A 25,909-nucleotide genomic window follows, 5' to 3' on the forward strand; every position below is an offset into this window, starting at 1 on the left:
AAAATCAGCAAAGTGAGTTCACAGCACAATAAATTTTCTCATCAGCTGAATTGGTTATCCTGCTTAAAGTACCAGTAATGAACAAGGCACTTCAGGAATTTTTAACTTCAAAGGGGCAAGTAGGCTTAGGAGAGAACAGTTAGCCATCTGATTGAACAATTTTATTGATCACTTTTTTGGGGGGAGGTTTACTGCAGGTTGGAACACAAAGGAAGCATCAAAGGGCAAAAGCCTTAAGGATATTTGTGCAGTAAACCAAAAATCTGGAATAGCACTTAGGAATTCCAGTGTGGGCAGTTGTATATTCTATTTGTGGGCAGTTGTATATTCTACAGGCAAACTTTGGATGTACTTTTTTTCAAACCAGTCTCTCACTGGAAAGTGTGCCATGAACCCCCATTATTTCAGTAAGCTGTGCCTAGGTCCCACATAAGCTGTCTGTGCAGCTGGATCTCTGCATGGCCCAAAATTTCCAAGTGGCTCTAAAGACTATTTCTTACGAAACAGAGAGAAAATGTTAGGCAGAAAACCTTAAAATCAGATCTGGATATCAGAAACTGGAATGAGCCACATGGAAGGTGCATCTGCAGGTGTAAGTTTGAACAACAGGCAATCTGCTGCTAAAATTCTTTATTTTTTGTGAAGATTGCCTCTTCAAGCTGAGCTTCACCTGGGGGCTGAGCATGTAGCAGGAAAGGATGGGAGGACAGAACATATTCAATACTGGAAGTGGTTCCTAAGTATTTGGTTATTCCCCACAGGATTTCTCAGCCATGAGCTGGCCCAGGCTCATCTCAAGCCCATGGACTTGTATCACCCAGCTCATTCTTTGGATTCACAAGGCATTGAGGTAGAAAACATCAGCATAATGTAATACCAACCATACTTGCACAGAACAAGTTTGGCTCCAAACAGGATAGGGAAAACCTACTGCAAAGACCCAAGAGAAGTATTAGAGTCTCATTAAATTGGTTTCTGCAAGGTGCTGGGAGTATTTTTTTTTCATTTAAAAATCCCCTGAAATTTGTGGTAAAGTTCAAGAGAAGAAAATAATAAGAAATGTGGGCTAAAGCTGATTGTCACTGAATGACTAGATTTTGCCAAGCCTGAGCCTCTGACAAGTGCCAGTGTGAGACAGAAATGCCATTTTAGAGAGCCAAGCAGGACTCAGCTCTTTATTAGTTTGGTTTACTCAAATATGAATGTTTTAAAAGGTTCAGAGAGCTGCTGTGCTGAAACACTGAACACAACAGATTACTGAGCAAAAGGCTAGATTAGAGCTTCCTTTTTTTTTTTCCTAAACAGACTTTGCATTGCCTATATTCAATAACTGCAATAATTTAATAATATCTTTTGGCCTGCACAGCAGAGGAATACAACACGAGTTACACCAGCATGTTTTTCCAAAATATTTTCAACATAAATAAAGCATAGCATTATTCAAACCTAACAAGAACTGTTCCCATTTTAATAGGAGCACAACATTCCAATTATTGTAGTGCAGTTAGTTAAGAGCAAGTCACGTTGGCTCAGCTGACGGGCAGTGACGAGGTACAGACTCCAAAAAAGCCTCCCACTGAACATCACAGTGTGACAAATGTGAACTAGCAACTCTTTGTGGCTTCAGTGGAGTCCTTAACATCTTCTGGCTCCATGGGAATGCCTGGTTTTGTGAGTTGTCATATAAAGGATGCTCCAAGAATCTAATCCGAAAATTCAGGAATGAGAGCAGGAGTTACTCTGTTTTAGTGAGCTTAGGTCAAGTGGCTCACACACTGTATCTTCCTTGCAGTGTGTGGCAGTTCTGAAGCAGAGGGGAAGCAGAAGGATCTGGATCTCATTGGGAACATTTCTGTGACTTTACATTCTACATACAGATTTTATTGCTGCAGCACAGCAGCAATTTTGGGGTTACAGTTTGGGTTGCAATTTAATAAAGCAAGAGACAAACAGGTATGCTGACAAAATTCAATAGGTTATTTAGTGAAATAACTGAGACTTTCTGCAGTGGAAAAATGGATCACAGAGGAAGACAGGTGGGTGCAGCTCTTTGGCCTCATATTTCATACCTAAATCTGTGCTGCACTTAATTCTTTCTGAGCCTGTGCATTGGCTCTTGATCTGACATCAATATGTCTTGGACTCGTCTGCAGTTTTAATACTAACCTTGCTCTTGCAAGCAAACTTGAAAATTGATGCCTTTTAATCACTGCCCAGATAGACTCACAAATAGGTCACAGTAGGTCAATAAGGTGCTCTCTCCTCTCAAATTAGAGAACAAGGGGATATTAATGACACTGCAAAGCTCTCAGAAGTATGTCCATAGCTCGATCACTCTGACAGCAGAGCTGAAGAGACTCCTGCTGAGGAAGCACAAACACAGAGCAAAGCTTCTTGCTGTTACAGCCATACTGCTTCAGTCTCTGTGGGAAGATAAACAAATGTTCTCTGTGCTGTACTGGAGTTTTCAGTGCTTGTCCTTCTGCTTGCTTGCTGTAGTTCTTCTTCAACTCAGTGTCACTGCAGAAGCTGCTCTGCCCAACATCCTACCCTGCCTTACCACTGCTTCCACCTCTTGAGCACTTTTTCCTGATATAAACACATCTGAACAGCAGTGACCAGCAAACCAAACTTGGGTCCAAATCTACTCCACCCCTTTAAATCTGTACCGACCCCTAAACTTTAGCTCAAAAAATGTATTTATTAAGTCTTCTTATATAGAAAGTAACTAGAAATGAAACATAATGCACAATAGATATGTGCATGGTCACACACAGGTCCTTTAAAGGTTAAGTGCTATTACACAATAATAATAATAATAATAATAATAATAATAATAACAATAATGACAAAATAATCCAACTTGGGTCCTCACCTGTTAAAGGATAACACAACCTTTCTGGAGAATGGTCCTTCATGACAGGCAGAGATGACACCAAGGAATTCCCTTCTCTTTCATGAGCTTTGCTTCTCAGTCTATTGAAGAGCAATCCTTTTTGTGTGGAGTCATCCAGATTGTCCTTGAAGGTGTTCTTGGGTTCTGGAGATGAAGGAAGAATGGACTGTTCCTTACGGATACACATGGGAGCCCCTAGAGGATTGTCTTCAAAGGTAAACTTTTCTAGGAGTCCTGGGACTTCCTCCATCCTAGTGCAAGCTGATTTCTGAGGTATATGGGTTTTCTTGGAAGGCCAGTAGGAGCAAGGACTATAGGATGTGAAGGATACCTCTTCCCTGTAATCCCTTAGAGATATCTCTTCAGAGCTGGCAGAAGAATGAGATAGATTTGAATAAGGGCTCCCATCTCCTGAACATTTCCCTGCCCACTCCCTTACTTCAGGATCCTGTGACTGAGTGTTGTTGTTGTTACTGTTCCTTTGGCTTAGGGAGTACCCAGGAGTGCTGTGGGGGCTGAAGAAAACTTGTTCTGAAGAGCCTTTGACTTTGCCCTCTGAGTCCTGCTTTAATCCTTCTGTAGGTGAGGTTAGAGGGTCCAAAATGGATCTTTTGATAGCATTGGCTATGAGCCTCAGTGGGGATTTTGCCTGGCCAGCTGTATGCTCCCTGGAAACCACATCTGGAATCCTCAGAGCATCCTTTGTGGCAACTGACAAAGCTGGTGGAGCACCATGTGCATGTAAGAGAGGCACAGGACAGCTAGATTGTTTGAACACATCTTTTCTCCAGCCAGCATCCTTCTTCTCCTGAGTCCACAGGGCTCCATGGTTTTGGTTCCCTGGGCTGGTCCCAGGCTCTGTCCTGTTTGAGTCATACAAGGGTTGCTGCTGAGTATGAAGCCCCAGCTTCTTTTTTGCCTCCTTTATTTCTTGCTCAGTCTTTTCTTCTGGGTGCCTGGTATTTTTGCCATCTTTCTCTTTCAAATCCAGAGATGACAGCACTTTTGTCTTCCTCTTAAATAAATCTTCTGGTTCAGAGCTGTGTTTCTGTGTTTTTCCTTTCCAGTCCCGGGCTGAGTATGTCCCAGTGTCACCATCTGTGTCTTCAGGCTCATAAAACTCATCAGCCACTGTCCCATTCCCAAGAGGGATCTGTGGAGAACCTGTGGTTCTGCTCTGATAAGGACAGTGGGGAACATAGGGATGTGTATCTTCAAGCACCTCTCTGGCTTTTTCTTTTCTTTGAAATACTGGGCTGCATGGTTTGAAATGTCCTCTGGTAATTTCTGGTTGCTTCTTGTAAGAAGCCAACTGTGAAATGCATGAAAAAAAGATTATTTTAGGGATTTAAAAATACTGCTTTGTGTAGCTTCTATTTCATAAAATATTGTAATCAATTTTAATCTTAACATAATAGTAATAAACATAATATTTAATTTATACATGAATACACATGTAGATGATAATGTAAGAAAAGCTTTTCTCCCTAAAGGGCTAATATTTCTCTAGGAGTGGAGATCTAATACTACTGGAAATTTTAATAGTCTAAAAATAATGTTATTCATGCTAAGAATCTGTCATGTCTTTATGAATTGCCTTTAATATTTTCCTTAGAGAGAAAAAGTCCTATCTCCAGGAGAACAGGCAAGAGCAGATCTGCTCTCTTCTCCTGTGTGTGTTCCAGTTGTATCACCTTAGAGTTTTGAGCAAGTACAAGAGATCATTATCCATCCTCTCCAAATGTTTTTATAATATTGTGTGTTTATGTAGTGCAGGTAGGAATGAAAGAAGTTACCCAGAAAAGATTATAAAATGCAAGATGGTAGTGTTAAACAATTCAATTAGTTCCCTCTGTCATGATTATTTTTCCTTTGGTAAAGGTTTAAATTCATTACTCCAGCCACCAAAATCTTCTGCTGAAGATAGTAACAAGGATAAATACCCACATTATGTAGCCAGCAGACCAAAACTAGAGTTCTTTCTTCCTTCTTAAAAGGGAGGCTTTTTATCATCAGTGCTATGTGATAATGGATGGTGTGAAGATTGAATTCCTGCTTCCATTTATGTGCCAGATACCCAAATTCACATGGGTGAAGACATTAATCTGTCTGACTTTTCATTTCCCAGAAGCATCAGAAGTAAGGCAATAATGATTCCCCTCCATTTCACACTTCTATTTGATGACTGAAATTATTATTGGCCAGGATCTCGGATAGAAAAATGTAAGAAACACAATAAACAAATAAACACCCTCTCAGTCCTCCCTTTTAAGAGTAAGAAAAAGGCCACTAAGCAGGGCTTGTAGAGCAGGAGCTGAATGGAATCACCTCTCCTCATGCACAGCGTGGCCAAGGCAGCACTGTGCAGCTCTGCTCCCCTGGGACATTCCCTTCCTGGCCCCATTGTCCTGCACCAGATTTCATCTTCCACACTGGATGTGGAAGAGTTGATTTTTTCCTAGCACAGGCCCTGAGGTCAAGCGATTTTAGTCATGTTTAACCCAAGGGGGAGGACAACTGTCCAGGGCAGGGAAACTGTGGGCTGCTCCCTGCTCCACCTGGCTCTGGGAGTGCAGGGAGGTGCTGCCCTTTACTCAGGATGGTCGGTCATGACTCCTGCTGCACTTATGACAGGCCCGCCCTTCCTGCTCCTTAAAAAACCCCAAAACTTAAAAAAAAAACCAACCCAAAAATACAATGGAAATCTGAGATCCTGAAAAACGCAGAAAATGCTGCTGAGAAGTGGGAGATGTGAAGCCCTTTTCCAGCCTAAGCTGTTCTATGATTCTATGACTGATGGAACAGATTAATGGCTAACTCTTTGTGTGATCGAGCTCTGAGTTTCACAGCTTCTTGATTTGGCAATGATGACATGAAATCAAAGTCTCTTCCCTACATGCAGCACAACTCCAACCTCAGTGGTCACTCTGAGGACCAAAACTACTGGAAGGAGCAGAGACAGCCTGCTGAGACCAGACATGCCCCAGCAGAAGTTACAGTCATTGCACCCTGCATAATTCTCCTTTATACCTACCTGTGGTTGGGAATGCTCTTCTTCAGGACCACTCTGACAGCTGGCTGAGCTGTCTTTCCACTGTAGCCCAGGTTTCTTGCTGGACAGCAGAGGAAAGCCTGTCAAAGACACAAATTTTACCTTCCCATTGGTATTGATTTTGTCTTACATGAAGTCTGCAATTAAAGAACAAGAGCAGAAGATTAAACATCCACCTGGATAGAGTTAAACCTGGAGAACTGACCTACAACATTGAAGTTCATGGCCTCACTCACATATGTGTGTGCATGCTGTGCCAAACACATGTTGATATTTTCAGCGGGGGACCTGAACTGCTTCCACTTTTTGGCTGAATGTAGCGAAGCAGCTTTTGAGTTCCAGGAAACTTTCTGGAAAACCAGCCCTCTTTAGAGGGCCTTCAGGACTCAGAAGCAGAGGCAGTCAAAACAATCTGTGACTTTTGAACTTTGGGTAATTCCAAGAAATGAAGAAAGTGGATGACTTCTGAGAGGGCTGTCCATCAGATTGGAAAAAAAATGGGAAATGCATTCACCTGCAGGCAGTAAGAACAGAAAAAATCCTGCAGTCTCCCAAGCCAAGACAACAGGCAGCATGCTGGGGGCTCTCCTACCATCAGGCAAGGTCATTAATTGCTAAAGGAGGCAACTTGCACCTGAAGGGAGTCAGGAGAACTTACCAATATTTGTGCCTGTGGGAATTTTACATAAGAAATAATCTTTGGTCAAACAAAAGCATCCCTGATCCAAGATATTCTCATGTCCAGCTATAACATGGCAAGCATATTTATAGCTCAATTATTGACTCCCATACCCAACTATTAGTTCTGAAATCCATGCAGGTTCCCAAAGCAAAATTAGGTTCTTCTATATAGGAGAATAAGGACAGAAGCAACACTCCAGAGAGACAGAGGGCAGCTCCTGCATGTGGATTTCAGCAAAGGCAAGCCAGGCAGAGAGGCTGAATTTCCTTTCTTCTCAGTGTCTCACCTATTTGTACCCAATCTTGATGCAACTTGTTGTGTTGGATCAAGATTGGAGGGACACACTGTGCTGGAGCCTGTTAAGGAGCTCCTGCAGGGATGGCAACCAGGGGCTGACCTTTATATTCTGTAAAGTGAATTAAGCCACAAGAAAACATGAGAATCCATTATTAGGACAAAAAAACCACCATGACCACCTGCATAAGTGAGCCAGGAGGGTTCAGCCTGATCCACTACAGCTCTGAGCCCACAACACAAGCAAATGTCATGGCTCAGGGCACTGAGGGGAAATGCAAGTGCTGCAGCAGTGAATGCTGGAACACTGCTGAGGGCATAAAATCACCAGCCCAGGGGTCTGCAAGTGCCCATGGGGAGAATTCCTTCCCACTCCAGCTCTTGTTCAGGTGCTCACAGGGACAGGGGCTGCACACAAGGGAACATCGCTCCACACAAAGCCACAGCTCGCCATCTGTCACAGGGAAAATGGTTTTATTCCCACCAAGATGCTGAACCTATATTTTCAGCTTCACTTTCAAAACAGGATTAAAAAAAAACCAAAAAAAACCAAAAAAAGGTTCCCTAGGGCATATCATGATCTGCTTGGCCCAAAATCCCAAGATAAATTAAGAGCACGGTGTTCCCTGTGGCCGTGCAATGGGGATTAAAGGTTTTGAAAGGTAATATCCTGCTCTGAGCCTTTCAGCCAATATAGCCGTGACACTGATTTCCTCTCCTTGGCTGCATACCCTGTGCTGTTTATGAAACATATGTGTTTGGGGAAATATGTCAGAAAAGGAGACAGATTTTTTTTTTTCATGTGACTGATGATCATATGAATTCCTGTAATCAGATTGGATTAAATATAGAAACTATGACTTACAGTGTTCCTCCAGGGAGTAAAAAAAGCCTTTATTCCGTTCCCAGTCTACACTGACTGTGCTTTACTCCTCATTTTAACAGCATACTTGAGGTTCAGGCAGACTCATGCAGCACATTGCTTCCCTCTCAAAGGCTTTTAGCTCCCTCTAGAGCCCTTGGGGCACACGGAAGATTTTGACAGAACGATGGGAAAACTAATTGGGAAACCATTAAGTAATGTCCTTGCTGAGAACAAGCTGAAAATCAGTCAAAATTAAGAGTGACACCCCCTCCAGTCTCCTTTGCTTTCCTCTCTCACAGTCTTTGTTACCCCACACTCAAACCTGGATTAAGCATCATTATTATTGATCTTTTAAAAACTGATATCAGTTGAGGCAGGATTTTAAATCCAAGCCTCTGATGGAACCAAACTCTGATGTCTATGCCGATTCCCACATGCTTTACAGTACTCAAGAGGCAGAGCCAAGGCTGACAGAGATGCCATGAGACTCTGAGAACACCCTGTTCCACCTTCTCGAGCCTTCCCCAGGGTGGGACATCCCATGCAGCCCCTCAGAGCATGGCAAAGCCTCATGGCTCAAAGGTGCCGTGAATGCCAGGGAATGTAGCCCCAATGTTCCTGTCTGCCTGCCACAGCTGCCTCTCCAGGGCCAGACCATCACAGGGGGGAAAGCTGAGCTCACTGGGAGCCTCCTGTCAGGACCATGAAATAGCCCTGTGCATACTCTATTGAGATTTACTGAGTTATCCCAAATGTGGGGCACCAGAAGCCTCCAAGGGACTGTGGATGGGTAGGGACAGAACTCATGTGCACCTGACTTGAAGGCAAGCCTTGTTCCAGGAAGCAGAAATGCAGCTTATCTCATCTTCTGAGATATAAAAACTCATCCCACACTGGGTACTTGCAAATAATCTCAAAGCTTTCTTGAGCATTCAGAGTAAGCAAGCTGAAATGCCTTTCTGTTTGTGCACTGCTCCTGTAATTGGTACAGACATCCTACCTGTTTCAGAAGCAGAGCCATAACTCCTCTGACGGCAACTGGGACTCTGAGCAGCAGCAGAAATCCCCCCCTTTGCAGAGGGCAGCTCAGGGCAGGGTTAAAGAGTGGCTGTCACCACCATTCCCCAAAATCCACTGTCTCCATGCTCAGAAACTGGTCAGCCCAAACTCAGAGAAACTGCTAGAGGACAAGGACACTTGACACTTATTTTCACCAGCTCCCCTCTTGGGATTGGCTTTCTCCCTTTCGCTAACCCAGAAATATCACCTGGGTTTTTTTCCCAACAAAAAAGAGGTGACAGAGCACCTGTGGAAGAGTGACAATAGGCACCTCCAGGAGCATTTCTAGTGAGTGACACCATGTTAGGGTCAGTGTCCCACTTGATCAAGAGCAATCCGTGCAGGCTGGGCTAGAGACAAAATATGCAGCTCTGGGATAGGAGTGCATGTTCTCATCTGGAGAATTCAAATGGGCATTGCTTGCTGATGGGTATAGTTACACAGAGAGCAGTCACACAGAAAGGGAATTGGGTCTTTGGAGGGTAAGGAAATGGAAAAGAAATATTCATTGTGTTTATATCTCTGTTTTCTAATTTAGTGACTCAAAACCACAAAGATTCTAAAGGAAAGAAGGGCAAACAGACAAAAGACATGAAAACACACCGAATAGAAGATACAATCACATCTCAGGCTCTACTCACTCGTTTGGATTTTTCTCCTCCAATTCTGGTACTTATTTAATGCCATGGACTGAAAACTGTTGGCTCTCTGGAGTGCTGAGCAGGAACAGAAGGGACACAGGGTCAGCTACTGCAGCAAAAGCCAGAGGGCGAAATGGATACGGGGAAAAAAGAAAAGTGGAGGAACAAAACCCCAAACACCGGCGGCGGGGGGTCAGTTTTCCAAGCAGCCTCCAGCCGGGAGAGGGCAGCGCACACCCACCGCGGGATGCCAGGAGCAGCATCCAGTGGGAGAGCTCAGCAAGCCTCTCGCTTAGCCCCAGATCGACACAGGTGATGGGGGCAGGGAAATTACCGTAGCAGCCAGGGGTGGGGGACAGCATGAAACTGGAGAAGAAAAAGGATAAAATCCTCTAGTGGCTGTATGGGATCACACACTGCTGGGCGCACTTTGGGGGCTGCTGCTGTCCTTTTGCCCTAAACAAGGACTCCATTATTCGAGAGTTGATTTAAATTGTTGTATGAAATCCCCTCTTCTCTGCTTGGCTTAAAAACGCATATGTGGATGTGGGGGTGGTGGGACATTGGGATAAATGAATGCTGATGGCCTTTTATTTTTTGCAGAACAATTTCTTTGGCTGTTTTTAGCACATCTTTTAGTTCTGATCAACTCCAGAAAAGTTTCCATTTGAAGGAAGATTGTTCCCAAACCTCTCCCTACCTCCCTGCTAGCTGTATCCTTTCCTACGTGTGCTTTCACTGGATATGAAAACCTTAAGCAGCTACCTGTAGAAACACAAACTGTCCCAAGCAGGGCTCTCTAGTGATTCCCAGCATCACCCTTGCCTAGGCAGTGCTGCAGATATTGCATTGATCAATAACATCTTAACATTTTACCAGTGGCAAAACATTCATCCCATCCCTTTAAGCTAAGCACGAGGCACAACTCCTCCAGGTTACCCTGCACCATGGGAATGGTGTTTCAGTGACAGCACTGAAAAGGCAAACCCCCCCAAAAAGACACCATCAACAGACACAACCTGGCCATGCTGCAGGGAACAGCCTCCACTTTGGAACATCTCTCCCAGTCCTGCCTGCACCCTCAGGAGAGGCTGCTGGAGCACCCCAGGTCAGGATCCTGCTTACCATCAGCAACTTTGGATGTTTTGGAGCTTTCCTCTGGCACCACAGGGCTCCTGATGAGCGATGCCCACCTCTGGATGGGGCTGGAGCAGGCGGAGGGCTCCAGCAGCGAGCTCTGTCCTTCACTCACCTCGGAGTTCGAGGAGTCGCCATTGAAATCAGACTCCAGCTCAGAGCTACAGGGAAAAAGAGCAAGATAGAAGGGAAGTGGGACATTTCGGGGGGTGCAGCAAGCACTGGCTTGAGCACTGACAGCAGTGTGGGTGTTTCAGAGGAATAGGTGCTTGGCAGCCAGAGCTGTTGTCCCCATTCTCCTTCTTTCATCACCATTATTGCAGGATTGGAATTTGCTGTAGGTGCTACACAGCTGAGCCACCCCCATTCCCATCAGACTTTGCATTTGCACCCATAACCACTATGTTCAGCACCTGGAATCAAAGTGCCTCTGAGACAGACTGGGGTGAAATCCCTCACTGCTCAGTTAGCAAAGCCAGGCCCTTGTGCCTCCAAGGCTGTGCACCAGGATGAATTAAGGGAAACAGCATTTGCAATGCCGTGATTGGCCTGCAAACAAGGCATGAGCGTCAAAACTCTACACTTTTCACCTTTTTCCTGCAGATTTTTGAAAATAAGAGGAGAAAGGAGCCCAGAGGAGGGGAGTGAGGACAACCATGGGCCTAGCAAGCAAGGTTTAGTCAAGAAGCTGGAGAAAACTGTAACCATTAGTCTGGAAAGAGAGGACTGAGTGAAGCTACCTAAGCACCCTTCAATGTGCAAAATGTGTCTGTAGGAAACAAAGAAAAACTCTCCTCATTCCCGGGAGCCACTGGCACAGTAACATTGAGCAGTGCAGGGAAGCACCTGAGCTGATCACAGAGGCAGATTATGGCATCCCCTTGTGTAAATGTAATTAAAAGCACACCACACAAACACACGTGTGGATGACATGCACAACATGACCTTGCCTCAGGGCAGAACAACTGTTTGAGGTGATTATTAGCTCTTTTTCTAATAATCAGGCCATTTCTTTCATCTCTCAATCCAGACAGTAGGGAACAGACACCGTCAACCCTTCTGATGTGACCACATTCCCACTGCCATAAATGAGTGCAGCATGATCCCACTCAGCATCTTTTTAATGCAAACAATGCTGCCAACCTAATTCTTAGATTTACTGTGATGAATAATAGCTGTGCCTCAAAAATAGCTGTGCCTCAAAAAAGAGAGGAGCTCACACCATGAGCAGTCCTGCTGGCGTGGCAGGAGAACGCTTTCACATGTTTATACAGCAGAAAGCAAAGTTGCATTGTGACAGCCCAGGGCACAGTCCAGGAGAAGGAAGAGGTAAAGGAGAGGCTTCACACAACATGAAGTCATACATTTGGATAGAATCCACCAGTGCTGGGCCCTGGCTTCACACAGATCAAACCAGCAGTACTGGGAGGCCAGGGCAGGCAAGACAGCAGGGATGGGAGCACCTCTCCAGGTGCACTGCTCTCTCAGCAGGCAAAATCAGAGTAGCCTTAAATTTCATGCTAAAACATACTTTTTAAGCTGACTTTCAAGCAGTGTCAGCCATACAGATATATATATATGTAAAAATATAAATATATGAAGGCTTTGATAGCTGAGACCCTGTGTGGATGGGAGAGATACCACACTGAGATCAGGCAGAGTGCCACACCAAAGAAAAAGAAAAAGCCCTGACATTAACATTGATTGATATCTTTCTGTTTTAAAGAGCAAAACACGTATTTTCCATGGCCAGCAAGAAGGTAAGTGCTATAGCATGAGGTTTCTCCTCTCATCTCTGCTGGAACAGGGAGTCATTACTCACAGTACCTAAAGCCTGAACTGCAAAGTTGTGTCCCCGTTTTCCCAGTCCCAACAGGCTCCCTGCAGCCATCTCAGCAGTGCCATTTGTCATTTGCTATTTCCCTTGTCCCCTCTTTTTGGCAGGGGCAATCATGCCGGAGCAGCTCGATGGGGGGCGGCAGCAGGAGGTTGACCTCGGAGCCAGTGGCACCCGCTGTGCTGGTGACAGATGTGCTGTCACCCCTTGTGCCACGTCCTGCAGGCAGGGAAGCAGGGGCTCTGCTGTCCAGCCCCAGGGAAAGGAGCTGATCCCTCAGATCAGAGGGATTAGCCGGCTCTCATCGCTGCCTGGACGCCACCAGGGCACCACGAGCCAGAGGGTGTTAGCAAGGGATGCAGTACATGCTCTGCAGGGGAGCTGTCAGACAGGTAGGAAACCCTTCCCATTTCTGTGTTTTCTATGTCCCCATGGGGCAGGAGCCCTGGAGAGGTTCATCCTTCCCTGTAAGAGCACCCAGACCCACGCACAGAGCAAAAACCCTCTTTCAAAGCACCTCAGGGAATAGCAGAAAGTTGCATTTCTCAGAGCCAAGTTGCTCTCCAGAAGCTACACACAGCACCACAAACAGGTGTTTAGAGGGTGTGAGGAATCTGAATGAGCTTCCCTACAGAGCAGCAGTGTTTGCAATGGTTGGTCTTCTTTTCTTTTTGTTTTTCACTCCCCCTCTTATTTTTCAGTTCTCAGTAAGGAAAACTGCTTTACTCAGGGGATACCAATTTAATCTTTAGATGGAATGAACTGCCACAGAATCCTTCCCAAAAAGCAAATATATTCTAATGTGCACATAGAAATTTGGCTTCCTCTGACAGCTCCCCAAGGTTCATCAACTTTCAGATTTCTTACGGGTGGGCAGGCTCTCAAATGCCCCAGGAGAGGCCCAGGGTGTGGAGCTGCAGGATGGTGCCCAAGGTGGGAGATGGCCACGTCACAGGATGCACCTTTTGCCACAATACACCCACTGCCCAAATCCCTGTGTACCAAAAACTGTCGGTTCCAAGAGCTGAACCCAGGCTGATCACAGCAATGTTTTTCCCTCTGATTCAGGCCCCTGTGTGGGATGTGAATGTTTGAAGATTTCCTGCAAAGTGATTCATGTGCCTGGGGGGATTCATGGCTGTGGTTAAGAACAATTGTTATTCTGAGCATTTGTGGAGGATTTTTCTTTTGTTCTCTTCTTTTCCCCCCAGTTGTATATACACCCACCACTATATTTTGCTATGATTTTCTTTAGCATTCCAGAGAAAACCAAACTGCTCTTACAGGTTGACTTGTATTTTAAAGTACCTGCTGGCATCACTGGTGACCATGACTCGAACGGCGAGGAGGTTGTGTTCAGTCATCTCCTCCTCGGGGATGACCCTCACGATGGCCCACTCAGGGGAAGGGGGTGAGAGCCAGCTCTCCAGGTTGAGGTGTTCAGGGATGCTCTTGGCCTTCTTGGGGAAGGTGGGCTCATCAGCCACGGGCAGGCGGCAGCCTGGGAAGGCACAAAGGTGACAGCAGGGTGTTAGGGGAGGAAGGAGTCTGTGGGGGACCTTACTCCTGCACTTGAGTGGTCCCTGGCTGGTGGTTTCTGTCCCCAGAGGTGCAGGCAAGGTGTGTGCACCGGCAGGCTGGCACAGCAAAAACATCCCTCCAGCCCAGTACAGCCCTGTCAGTGTTCTTCAGCCTGGATCCAGAGAGAACAAAGCTTCAGGGGCAGCCTCAGCTTCTGCAGCTGCTCAGTGGGATGGGGATGGACATCAGCCTGGTGCCTGGTGGCAGCAGTGTCACACGTGCCAGCCACACAGGTAGGGATTTATGGGCTCTTTTCCAGCCCCTTTTGGACCCGTTTGTGTGACAGGAGGCAGATGAACCAATCTTGCTTGGATGGCTGAACCTTCAGCCTCATACTGCAAGCTTAGGTCAGTTTAGGACAGAGGGAGTGAGCAAAGTAAACACAGACTCTTCAGGTTATTTTTGATTGTGTACAGCAAATACAGACCCTAATTTGTGAAAAGCAGCAGCATCCCAGCAGTTAAACAGCACCATCCCTGAACTTCATGTTCAGATGGGAGGAATAAAGAATAAAGCCAAGTTTCCCCTCACTGAACCTGGGTAATTAAGACAGCGCCAAAGACAGGAGATCATCTCTCCCTGTGAAATCCTTAATTTCTGAGCAACCTCATCATATCTGCAAAGTCTCCCTGAGGCTTGATGAAGAAGGGACAAATGACAAGCTACAGGAGAGTGGCTCTGCTTGGTTCATTACCCATGTGTGCTGTTTTTACTGCATCCAATTCAACACTAGTGCTTCTAATTTACACCTGTGTAAGTCTGGGGAGGGGGAAAAAAAAAAAAAAAATCAAAGCTGGGACAGAGCTTATTTTCTCATCTACTGAAGCAAACTACCTAGCAAGCATCAATTAAACTCCTATTTAACTTGCAGCTCCTCCATTCGTTGCAGGAGTGCACTCACCCCACCCTTCTCCTTGCAAGAGTTTCTACTTTGGATGTGCTCAGGCCCTACATCCAGCTCAAAGGCACCACAGCAGCCACATGTTTCTTGACTGCAGAGGTTTCTTTTCCTTTGGGAGATGGGAAGAAATTCATACCTCTCTGATTTTTATGTCTGACTTCTACTGTGGCCCAGCCAGGCCACCCACCCAAAGATGCTGTGGGCTCCAGCAGCTAAGTAAAAATGAGTCTTTTGAGCCAATTTGTTAACCCCAAAGCTTTCAACTCAACTTTCTCTTTAAAAGATGGCGCATTTTACATGAAAATCAGAGCAAGCAAACCCAAATAACAGTTTGCCAGCTCCTTCTGTAAATTTTGTACCCATGCTGGCAATAAGCCCGAGGTCACTTCAAGGGGCTGCGGAAGAAAGTCAATTTTGCCATTTGCTTGCACACTCAATGTGCTCCCTTTCCCAGCCCACACAATAATGCTTTCCCTGCCACGCTAACAGGAAAGAGGAGAAAACATGTTTATGACTAACAGACACACAGCTGGAGACTATCAAAACCCACAGACAGACAATCAGACAGACAGACTACCTACAATGACTCCATGTGGTTCCTGAACGTGAACACTTTTCCAGTTAACATGTCCCTCTGCAATAGCTTGTTACACATCCAATTTTCAATCATTAGGGACATGTAATAGTCAGAGCTGATGAAGGACCTCAGGGTGTCATCCAGGACACCAGTTGACAGTGATGTGACACCATCACCTCTCTGAAGAGGCACATTTCTGTGCTTGCTTTCTTTTCTAGTTTTCTCTTATAAATTTCTTTTTGGCATCATAATCTCTCCCCTTCTTGAACCCTGCACCCAGGAGCTGATCTTCTCAGGAGTCTGTTGGGCAGCCAAGCCCTTCCCTAGCAGGGTAAGTTTACATCCACAGTGGTACCAACCAGGTTTAAGATCAGCATCCTGGAGCAGCATCCTTACCCATGGCAGGGGGGATGGACTAATCCCATGGAGGTTCCTTCCAAGCCAAACCACTCTAGGATTAGAAAGCAAACCCACTCCTTACTAACATATCTTATCAATATTTGCATTGTGACATATAAATTTAATAAATTATGTTGCACTCAACTCCACAAAAGCAGAGACTGGACCATTCTGGTGTTTCAGTGTGGGGGACACCCACATGTGCACATTAATTCCAGCACTGGGTTACACATTCTGCAGGACATTTGGAAGGTTTAAAGTGAGCACCTCTGTCCATCACAGCACTGTACCTTGGGTAACAGGCTCAAACAGGAAGCAGAGATGTCCCAGATGCCCCATCATCAGGTGATTTTTGCAGGCTCTGAGGATGTCACACACTTCAACTGGTCCCTCCCAAAAAGCAGTAGAGTTTCCAGCCCCTGAGGACAACAGGGGTATGGTCCAGGTTCAGACAGCAGGGATGCACTGCTGCTGGCCTCATGTAAGCACTGTGGGGGGAGAGTGTGGCCAATTCAAACACAAGCCCAGAGCTCCACAGGCCTGGATCCCACCTGGCAGTCATTACCTGCTCCCCACAGCAATGCAAACACATCCAGCTGGCCACCACTGCGATTCTGCCGTGGGCAGCACTGCCACTGATGTTTAAGGAGTAGCAAAAGAAAGAAGTTATGTTCTGATATAGATAAAGATTTCAAAAAGAAAGCTGGGACTTCTTTAAAGCTCTTATTTTACACAGTTAAATAAGAAGGGCTGTCTGACCTCATTTCTGCTGAATCAGCCCAAAGGCTGGGTACTTACACAAAGGTGAGGCACACATTTATGCTCCTGAACAGACGTTAGGCTAAATTAGAAACAGGACATGCAGAAAGTTCCAGCCTCACAGCTCTCCCTGAATCCTGAACAACCAACCATCCTTGCAGCACCAGCAAGGTCCTCAGTGAGATCTCAGCACTGCAAGGCTGAGCAGGAGGACCCTGATTTTCTGGAATTCTGACTTCAGGGTGGAAACCAGGCTGTAAAGCTCAGTGCCCTGATTCCCATCATACTGCAGGTTGAGAGTGAAGGACCTCATACTGCTATTGCTTGAGTCCTTTCCTGAGTCTGTGCCTGGCTGTACTTGACAGCTCTTGAGTATCTCCAGAGAGGGAGACTCCACACCTCTCTGGGCAACTTGTTCCTCTGCACAGTCACTGCACAGTAAAGAAGTTCTTCCTCATGTTCAGGTGGAACTTCCTGTGCACCAATGTCTGTCCTGTGCTTCTTGTCCTATTTCTTGGTACCACTGCAAAGAGCCCTGGTTCCATCCTCTTTCCACCCTCCTTTCAGATACTTATAGACATTGATGAGGATCCCTCTCAGCTGTCTATTCTCAAGGCTGAACAAGCCCAAATCCCTCAGCTCATCCTCATAAGAGAAATGCTCCACTGTCCTAATAATTTCCTCCCCAGGACAGGATATTTTCTATTAGAAGCAAAGAGACTGAGTCAGAAGAACTGAACTTTATAAATGTAAAAGCTGAAGAGGTATCCCGTGTGCAGGATGGAAAAAGCCCAGCCCTGTTTCCTGCCTGTGCAAACTGCCCATGCCACTGACCTCTCCATGGCAGCACCAGGCGTTATCAGAGGAAACCCCAATCCTCAGGAAACAGTCTCTCAAAATAGCTTTTGCGTAAGGCCTTACTTCATTTCCATAGCGCTCACTTCACATTTCCTATTCCCTGGGCCTCGGAATGCAAAAGACTTCCGGCAGGGAATTTGCCTGCTCCACAGCACGGTTTAGACTGGAGTCCCTGCTAATGTTTGCCAAAACACTCAATCCACCCAGGGAAGGGGGTTGAAGGAGCATGGATAAGCCATGGTCTGTCACACGAGCACGGCTGCAGGGACAGACAGCACACATGGAGTGTCCCTCAGCAGCTGGGTGAAGTGGAAACATCCTGACAACAACTGACCTGCACTTTCTGGCTGCTGAAGTTCCCTAAGCCAGTCTGCAGGAGCCAATGTGCTAATTCCCAAATCCTGCCTCCCCCTGGGGCTGTCCTGTGCAGGGATGAGGGCAGCCCTTGGCTCTGCTCGGGCAGGAGCTGCAGGTCCTCTGCAGCTGGCAGAGCTCAGGGTGTTCCTGCTGCTTTTTGATCTACACCTACAAAACTCCATATTGCTGTCCAAAGGGCTGATAGGATTAAGGGAATTTATGTTTTCCATTCCTTCAGCTGTTGTTAACTTCCTCCTTACTCCACTGTTACCCACATATGATGATCCTTGTGATCCATAACCCTTCCCCAGTCTTTGACTTTCACTGAGAGCAAATAACATGGATTTAGAGTGTACGGGGGTTTTGGTGGGTTTTTTGTTTTTGTTATTTAAGCACTGGAGCTTAGCTGCCTTCAGCTCCTTAAACAGCAGCAACAGAGCCAGTGATCTCAACAGAACAATCATGCATTCATCTGGCCTTCCCACTCAAACACAATGAAAAAATGTGGATAAAAACAATTTCTCCTTTGTCTGTATTTCAAAACTCACCTCACCCTACTCACATGGGCAGAGAAACAACTGTTTTCCTTACAGGGCAAGGACCTAGCTACACCCTGTGGTAACTGAGAAGTATTCCTTAGGCTTCAGCTTGTAGGGCTTCTATCTGGGTTGGCTCTCACCCAGGGGTCAGGGCTGTTCAAAACTCACTTCAATCCATGGGCTTGGCCTAAGAGTCCCTGCAGACCTGAACAACAGATCTGCAATACAAACCCCTTCCCAGTAAAACATAGTTTTTCCTCTCCATTAAGTGCCATGCCAAGTGTTTAATTCAATATTGTGCTGGCTCACCTTTGCATTTGAGACAGCAATGTCTGCACCAGGCCTCGAGTTAGTCAGAGATGTAGCAGTGAGACATTATGTAAGACCTTTCCCTTCATCTCTCTGGAGATGCTCTCCCTGGCTGAGCCCTTCAGGAAGCTGACAGGCTCAAGGCATTGTCATGCTAACCAAAAGCAGGCAAGTTCAGCACAGCTCTTCTGCTAACTCAAAGTTCAGTGCAACCCTGATTCTCTCAATGAAAGGCTTGTAAAATTCACATGCCTACAAAGTGATAATCCACCATAACTTAAAAAGCATTTTTGCTATTTTTAAATAACCTTTTGTAACAGCAACCTCAGTCTGGATGCATTTCAGTATCTAACAGGGCCTTCATGCAGCATCACCACCCTGCAAAAGCTTTGTGTCCAAGGCAGGAACATAGCAGTGAAACTTTATGTCCCCACAGTGGGGAGAGCCAAAGTCATCCCAAAGACCAGAAACAAGAATGGAGAAATCTCCTGGGATGTGGGATCACAAGAAGTTTTGCAAATATTTGAGTTTGCCTTTCCTCCTTGGATCCAAGGGTAAAGCTGACTGCCCGGTACAGCAGTGGAGAGATCTTTCTTGCTCTGCCGAAAACCTCCTGTGCAGGTTTTTGAAAGCTCAAACCTCGGAGCTGTTTACTGTCTCTCCGTGCCTAACAAACTGCTAAATGCCGTCCACCAGCAGGCAAGCTCCCTCTGCTAATGCCAAACAGGCAGACAAATGCATCACTGCATCACTCCTCCTGCTCCCAGAGGCTTTGCCAATGCGCCAGCCCGACTCAGGGAGGGAAAGGTGCTGCGTTACACGCTGGCGTCTCACACACACCGTGCCTATTCAGCTGCACACAGAGGCACTGACACCGACCTCTGTTACGCTTGAAGGTGCAATTACAATGGGTTTTGCTTAGATGATGAAAACACCACGATCCCCCGAGAGTCCCTGGCACGGGTCCCCTCCAGAAACGTGCCCAGCAGCAGCGTGCCACCGCAGCCGTGACAAAGAAGTGGCTCTTTCCGAAGGGGCTTAGCGTCCACCCACCCGGGGCCTCGCAGACGGCTCTCGACACCTTCTCTGATTACCATTTGTAAAGCGTTGATCGCTCCAGCATGTGAGTGCTTCCACCCCGAGCACCAGGGCCAGCATACGGACACGAGCAGGAGATGCTGCTCATGCTGCGAGTCCTGTTTGACAGGGCAGCCTGGCTCCGGACAGGCTGCTGCTGCCCCTGAGTCATCTGCCAAGCCAGCGCCGGGCAAATCGCACTGCTGGGACCTGGCAAGGAGGTGACAAGGGCTTGGGAACCAGCCAGCTTCGGGCAGAGCCAAGCTCCTACTGGGGCAGCTGGACCGGGTCAGCGTTTCCTCCCCACCTCAGGCAAAGCACGTGCTGTCCTCAATGGCACAAACCCTGAACTCTGCCAAAAACATTCCCCTCCCCACCAGGAGCACCGTGCCAAGCGGCTCGGACACCAGCTGGCTCAGGGCAGCTGGCTTTGATCAGCTTTTCTCAGGAGTGGCTGCTCCCCGTGTGCCTCTGTCCAACATGGACAAAAATGGTCAAAGATGCTCCACTGAAAATCCCCAACCAAGGCAGCCACAGCCGTTTCCCCATCGAGCCGGTGCTGCTGAGCCACAGACAGCCAGAACTGTTCATATTTCTCCTCCCTCCTCCTTTTTAGCTGGTTTTAAGTCATGTGAGGGGAATTCATTTTTAAGCAAATCCTATAGGATTTTTTGGCTAAAGTGAGTCAGAGTAAATGGGAACCCCTCACAAGAAGAAAAGGGGGAGTGAACCTCACCAAGTCAAAGTATGAAAACTACCGCAAACCCAGAGAACATCCCTGAAGGCAGATTAAAAGCACAGAGCCAGGAAACAACAAATTTTAAAATTATATCTACCTTTTTTCTTTGAGCCACAACACACTCAAAGTACTGGTGGTCAGGGACAAAGTATTTGCAGGGAGGCTGAAGGTCCAAGAAAACACCTCCAAGAACTCACGATCTGCCCAGCTTGGGGATTGCCACACACCAAACACAAGGTCTGGTAGCTGACCAGGTGGACACCACCTAGCAGGGCCCTCAGAAGTGGGCAAGAAATTATTCCTACTTGCTGCTGGTAGTGAAAGGGGACCTTGCTACAACTGCCCTGCCCTGAGAGAAGCAGTTCCACCCCTGCTCCACAGCTATGAAAAAGCAGACAAGAAACTATCAATTCCTTGTGGGCTTTGTCTGGGGGGATGAGGAGGAAGAACAAAACCTACTGGACTAAGGTGTGCCGCCCATATCAGGATGTGATGTTTTGACACCTCTGGCACACCCTGAGGGCTGTGAAGCAGGAACAGTACAACAGTACTTACCCAAAAACTGACCCAGCCATTCAGGACTGGCACAGGGCTTTCTGGTCCTCAGGTGAAAGCACCACCAAAACCCAGAGTGCTGCTCTGGTCAGCAGGCTGTGGGTGCCTGGGCACCCAGGGCTGGCACAGGGCTCACTTTCCCTGCTGTGCAGCTGACCCCACACAACACAGTGCCCCCCATTACAGACTCCAGCCTAACTTGCATCCTGCTTTGCTGGCTGGCAATCCCAAGGCTCTTGGCTTGCCATGAAACTGTGTCACCTCATAACTCATTCACGGGATAAGTGGACTTTGCCTGGCCTTGTATGGAGCTGCTGACTAAGGCACTGACAGGAGTGGGCAGTTCTAAAGTGGAGTTACTCACAAACGTGGGCAGCTCTGATGGTGAAAGCAAACACTGGCTGGCATCAAAAACTGGCATTAAGAAATTCAGTCAGCAGACCACAAATTGATCTGCAGCACGCCCAGCCCACTTTACTGCCTGACTTCTTACTGTGCAATATGCAAACCAAAAAATAACCCAGCTTACAAAACAGCAGTGCTTTAGGAAAGCTGTGGGGACAGAAGGAAGGCGTCTTAACACCAGTGCAGCATAAACACAGTGTTTGTGAAATGAACTCAGTGAGCTCAGATCCACAGCAAAAAGCACTCACCAGGGAAACACTGGGAGAGGGAATGGGGAAACACCTCCACTTGGTTAGGCCTTGGTGCTGTTATGCAGCAGCCAGCACTGGAGTGAAACCCAAGCTCAAACCTGTCAGCGCTTCAGCTGCATCCTATATCCTCAGCTCAAAACATGTAAGGCTGCATGGCAGCACTGCCTGTGTCAGAACTGGAGCTGAAGCCACCCCATTGAGGTATTTCACAGATCTGCCTTAGGAGGCTAGAAGGCTTGCAGCAGCATTCCCAAACTGATGTCCTGTCCAAACTTCCACTTTTCATCTCACCGGAGATAGCACCAGGCAGGTTTTTGCCCTTGGAAAAGGATTCCTATAGAAGGTATAATGGCTGACATTTCACAGATTTCAGTTCTGGCCACATCTCCCCTTTTTTTTCCTCATGCTTGCTTCATACTTCTAACAGAAGTAATTTCCACTTTATTTGGCTAACAAATGGAAAAGAATAAAGGGCACTGCTGCTCCCATTATCCATGGGGTGGCACTCAGCTTCCTGGGGCAGCAGGACCAGATCACCTGTCTGGCTTCCAGCCATCAGTGCCTACAAATACCTTCCTGCCACCTCTTCTCCACCCCGGATCCAGGGATGGGCTTCCTCCTCCTGTCCCCAAGCCAGGAGACCATCCTCTCACACTTCCCTGTGAGCCCACACCAGCACCTACAGAAGTTCTTCAGCATCAAAACCCCTTTTCCTTTTACTTCATAAACAGACACTTTTAAATTCTGGCACAAAATATAACCAGAGAATTTGAAGCCCTCAAAGCCAGACAGAGGCCCCCATGATTTTTTAACACATCTAAGAGGACAGAGCAGATTAACGTGCTAATACAAGCTGAACAAAAACAAATAGAGATAAAGGAGAAAAAAAAGAAACTTAGAAGAAACCTATTAGACATACTGAATATGTATCTTAAGGAAAAAATTATTGTCAAACAAAAACTGCTATGATAGCACGCTACTTCTATCATTTTAGAGTAAATATATATTTAATCAGAGCAATCTGTGTGAGTCTGGTATATTAAGGCATGTATTAATTGGGAATTTGGAGTGCAGCAACAACACTTTCAGTTACCAGTGGGTGTCAAAATAGCATTTTTGGACACAGATTCAGAGCACCAATAACCTTAAAGCAAAGTGGGGAATGAATGAATGAATACCTGCAGAATAAATGCTGGGAGAGCAAATTCAATGCTATAGCAACATGGAAATTTCTTCATTTCACATCTCAAAAAAACATTTCAGAAATTCCATCCATTTCAAACAAGTTTGGAGCCCACCACCTGATGAGATGAGATTAAAGCCTCCCTTCTTTTTATGTGAGCACAGTTCATGGAGAAAAGGAAAAAGACTTGGGGAAATATTTACATAACTTATACGTATACTTACATCAGGCATTGATACATAATGTCTTATGATCTTCAGTGACATGATCTTTCAGGCAAAAAAACCAGATCATCTGCAAACATGTCATGTCTTCTAAAACATAATAATTAATGCAGAATTCAGTGTATTTCAAAACTCATTGTTTTGATTGGAATGTGAGGAATGAGTAAGCCAGAAGTGAATTAAAGCCAATCATAGTAACTAATTGGCATAATGCTGTGGAAAAATGCAGACCATAGTCCTTGCTTGAGGTTGGAAGACACACAGAAGCAACTGTCACTGGCATTTTACAGCTGTAGCAATTTAGAAGAAACTCCAAGGAACAGAAATCGCACTTCTGGGTAGAGTTAATGAAAGGCTGGCGTTTGAATTTGAGCAACTTTAAGAAGTTTTGTCTGTGTTATCCTATTCAAATCAAGTATGTTTAAAACCTGCAAGATCTTTTTAATTTTAAAGGCTTAGCATAATTATAACAAAGGTGGGTTGCCTTTACTGAATCCTGACATGTTTGATTTTCATTAACAGACATCTGGGCAGTTAATGCTGCTTGGCTTTGAGAATGAAAGGTTAGCCTGGCTTTTCAAAAAAAATTTAATAAAGAAAATACACACATCTCTGTACTTATTTTCAATCCAAATGGTTCTTGTGACAACAGACAAGTTCAGAACCCATTTGAATCAGTGTGAAGAAGAAGAAAGACAGAGCAGCTCCTGAGCCTCCCAATGTCACCTCTGGCCTTGTCATACTGCAATGGCATCTGCAACAGCAGTCTTAGAGAGCATTGACTATGCAAAGAGGCATTAGTGTCCTCTGCTCCAATACCACAGGTTTGGGAAGCACCCACTTCAAGGTCAGGGTGAGCCCACAGCAGCAGCCTGTCTGCCTCCCAAATGACTCCAGCTCAGCAAAGGAACAGAGCATTACAGGTTTGGGGGGCACTGCTGCCAGCACAGGGGGACAGGGAGCACCCCAGGCTTTGGAGAGAACTCCAGAGCAGAGCAATAGGAAGGTCCAGGTCTTCTGCTCACAGGGAGCTCTGCCCATACAGCAAGATGAGGACAGGAGCCCCAGCTTGGTAAATTCACACAGAGCTTAACCCACCAGGCTCTCCCTTCAGTGGCATTACCAGGAATAAAACAGGGAATATGTGGTTTTATTGTGTAATAATTTTGACTGAGAGTGAGAGAACTAATACAAACTCGCTCCCCTCATGCTGATCATTTCGTCTGTTTTAGTTCTTATCCATACACCGTGTCCTGTCTTGTCCACTAGCACATGGGCTGTTTACTGCATGGTATATCCCTCTACAGATAGGATTGTCTAGTGATGTGACTATTTGGGCCTTCTGCATCTCCATGAGAAACAAATCCAGATTCGTAACATTACCCCAATTCCACATTATTGTACTGATATTTTAGCAGGAGTAAGTGAAACTGTATGAGAACAGCATGAACATCTGATGCCTCTCAAAGCTCCAGTGCCAAACAAATCATCACCTTCTGCAGACACAAAAAACCTCTTCTGATGTTTCCCTGCCACTGTCTCTGCCTAAAACTCTAAATTGTGCAAAGAGTAAATTCAGTTTTATGCAAATTGCTTCATCCATTGCAATAAAGTATTTGCCAATACTTTATTGTATTGGCCAAGTACTGTCCTCAATAGCATTTTTTGCCCACTGGTTTCATTATGGAAATCACCTCCCCCTCAGAGAGCAAAGTTTGTATTGTGCATGGTGGCTTTTCCTTTGGCAGGGAAGATGGAATAGGTCATTGAGAATAACATTTGTTCTTCTTTGGCAATGTTGTCTTTAGTAACAATTAAAAAAATTAATTTCTGTCATTCAAACAACCCCAGTGAGGCTCAGCTTTAATCCATTAAAAAAGAAATTGCACAATCTTTCTATTAAATTGTTGGGACTATTCTTGCTGGGATTTGTTTTTTTTTCTTGAAATACAAAGGAAGAGATTATAGTTTAAGAATTGCAGAGTAAGCAAAAGAAAGAAAATGAAGGGGAGCAAGACTTAGGAAAGCTCTTTTGGAGAATCTGCTGTTTAAAAGGAATTCAACCACCATCTCAAAATACAAAAATGAAAATTAAAAAAAATGAAATAAAATAAGGCAACTGTTAACAGGCAATAGGTAACCATGAGCTGCAGCTTCCGGGGGTCCAGAAGATACTGGGAAGAGTACTCCAGAGTGAGTAGCAAAGGTAAAGATTTATCCTCATTTATTACCTGCTTTTCCTGAACACAATATAAAATCCAAACACATTAACTTAATACCTTTATGGCATATGCTAATACATAAAATAACAACATAAGGAAAGGTAACAGAGGCCAAAGAGAAGAGGACAAGTGCTGTGTGTGTACGCAACACAAGCAACCCCCATGCCCACCAACACCAGCTTATCATTCCCAGGAAGGATAAATCCCAACACCAGGCACCTTGGATCTGCAGCAATGGGATAACTTGTCAAGGACCTTGATGTGCATCCCTTCCAAAAGGGACCCACATGCAATTACACCACCACAGTGAAACTCTCAGGCCTTTGGCTCAGGCCACAAGCAGAATAACACCACAGCATCCACCACAAGAGGAATTTGCAAAACCAGCGTGAAGTCACTGCTAAGTCTCTATACCCAGGAAATTATTATAAAAGGAAGAGATGAAACAAGGAGACTTATAAAGAACTACATTTATTTTTGTTTACAGCAGATATCATAAATAAAGCTAAA

At 45.7% G+C, this 25,909-nt stretch overlaps 1 protein-coding gene across 4 annotated transcripts in view; it reads right to left on the minus strand.

Annotated features, from left to right (window-relative positions):
- The window catches only part of MICAL2 (microtubule associated monooxygenase, calponin and LIM domain containing 2), a 115,437-nt gene that overhangs the window by 15,841 nt on the left and 73,687 nt on the right, over nt 1-25,909 (minus strand). For all 4 annotated transcript variants that reach the window (XM_085063099.1, XM_085063098.1, XM_085063097.1 and 1 more), the window contains 5 exons: nt 13,772-13,964; nt 10,615-10,787; nt 9,490-9,564; nt 5,931-6,028; nt 2,876-4,208 (listed from right to left, as the gene is read on the minus strand). In XM_085063099.1, the coding sequence (XP_084919225.1) occupies nt 2,876-4,208; nt 5,931-6,028; nt 9,490-9,564; nt 10,615-10,787; nt 13,772-13,964 (1,872 nt within the window). The remainder of the gene's footprint in view (nt 1-2,875; nt 4,209-5,930; nt 6,029-9,489; nt 9,565-10,614; nt 10,788-13,771; nt 13,965-25,909) is intronic.

Source organism: Lichenostomus cassidix, chromosome 5 (genome assembly GCF_008360975.1).
Source record: "Lichenostomus cassidix isolate B80296 chromosome 5, HeHo_3.0, whole genome shotgun sequence".
Taxonomy (NCBI): Eukaryota; Metazoa; Chordata; class Aves; order Passeriformes; family Meliphagidae; genus Lichenostomus; species Lichenostomus cassidix.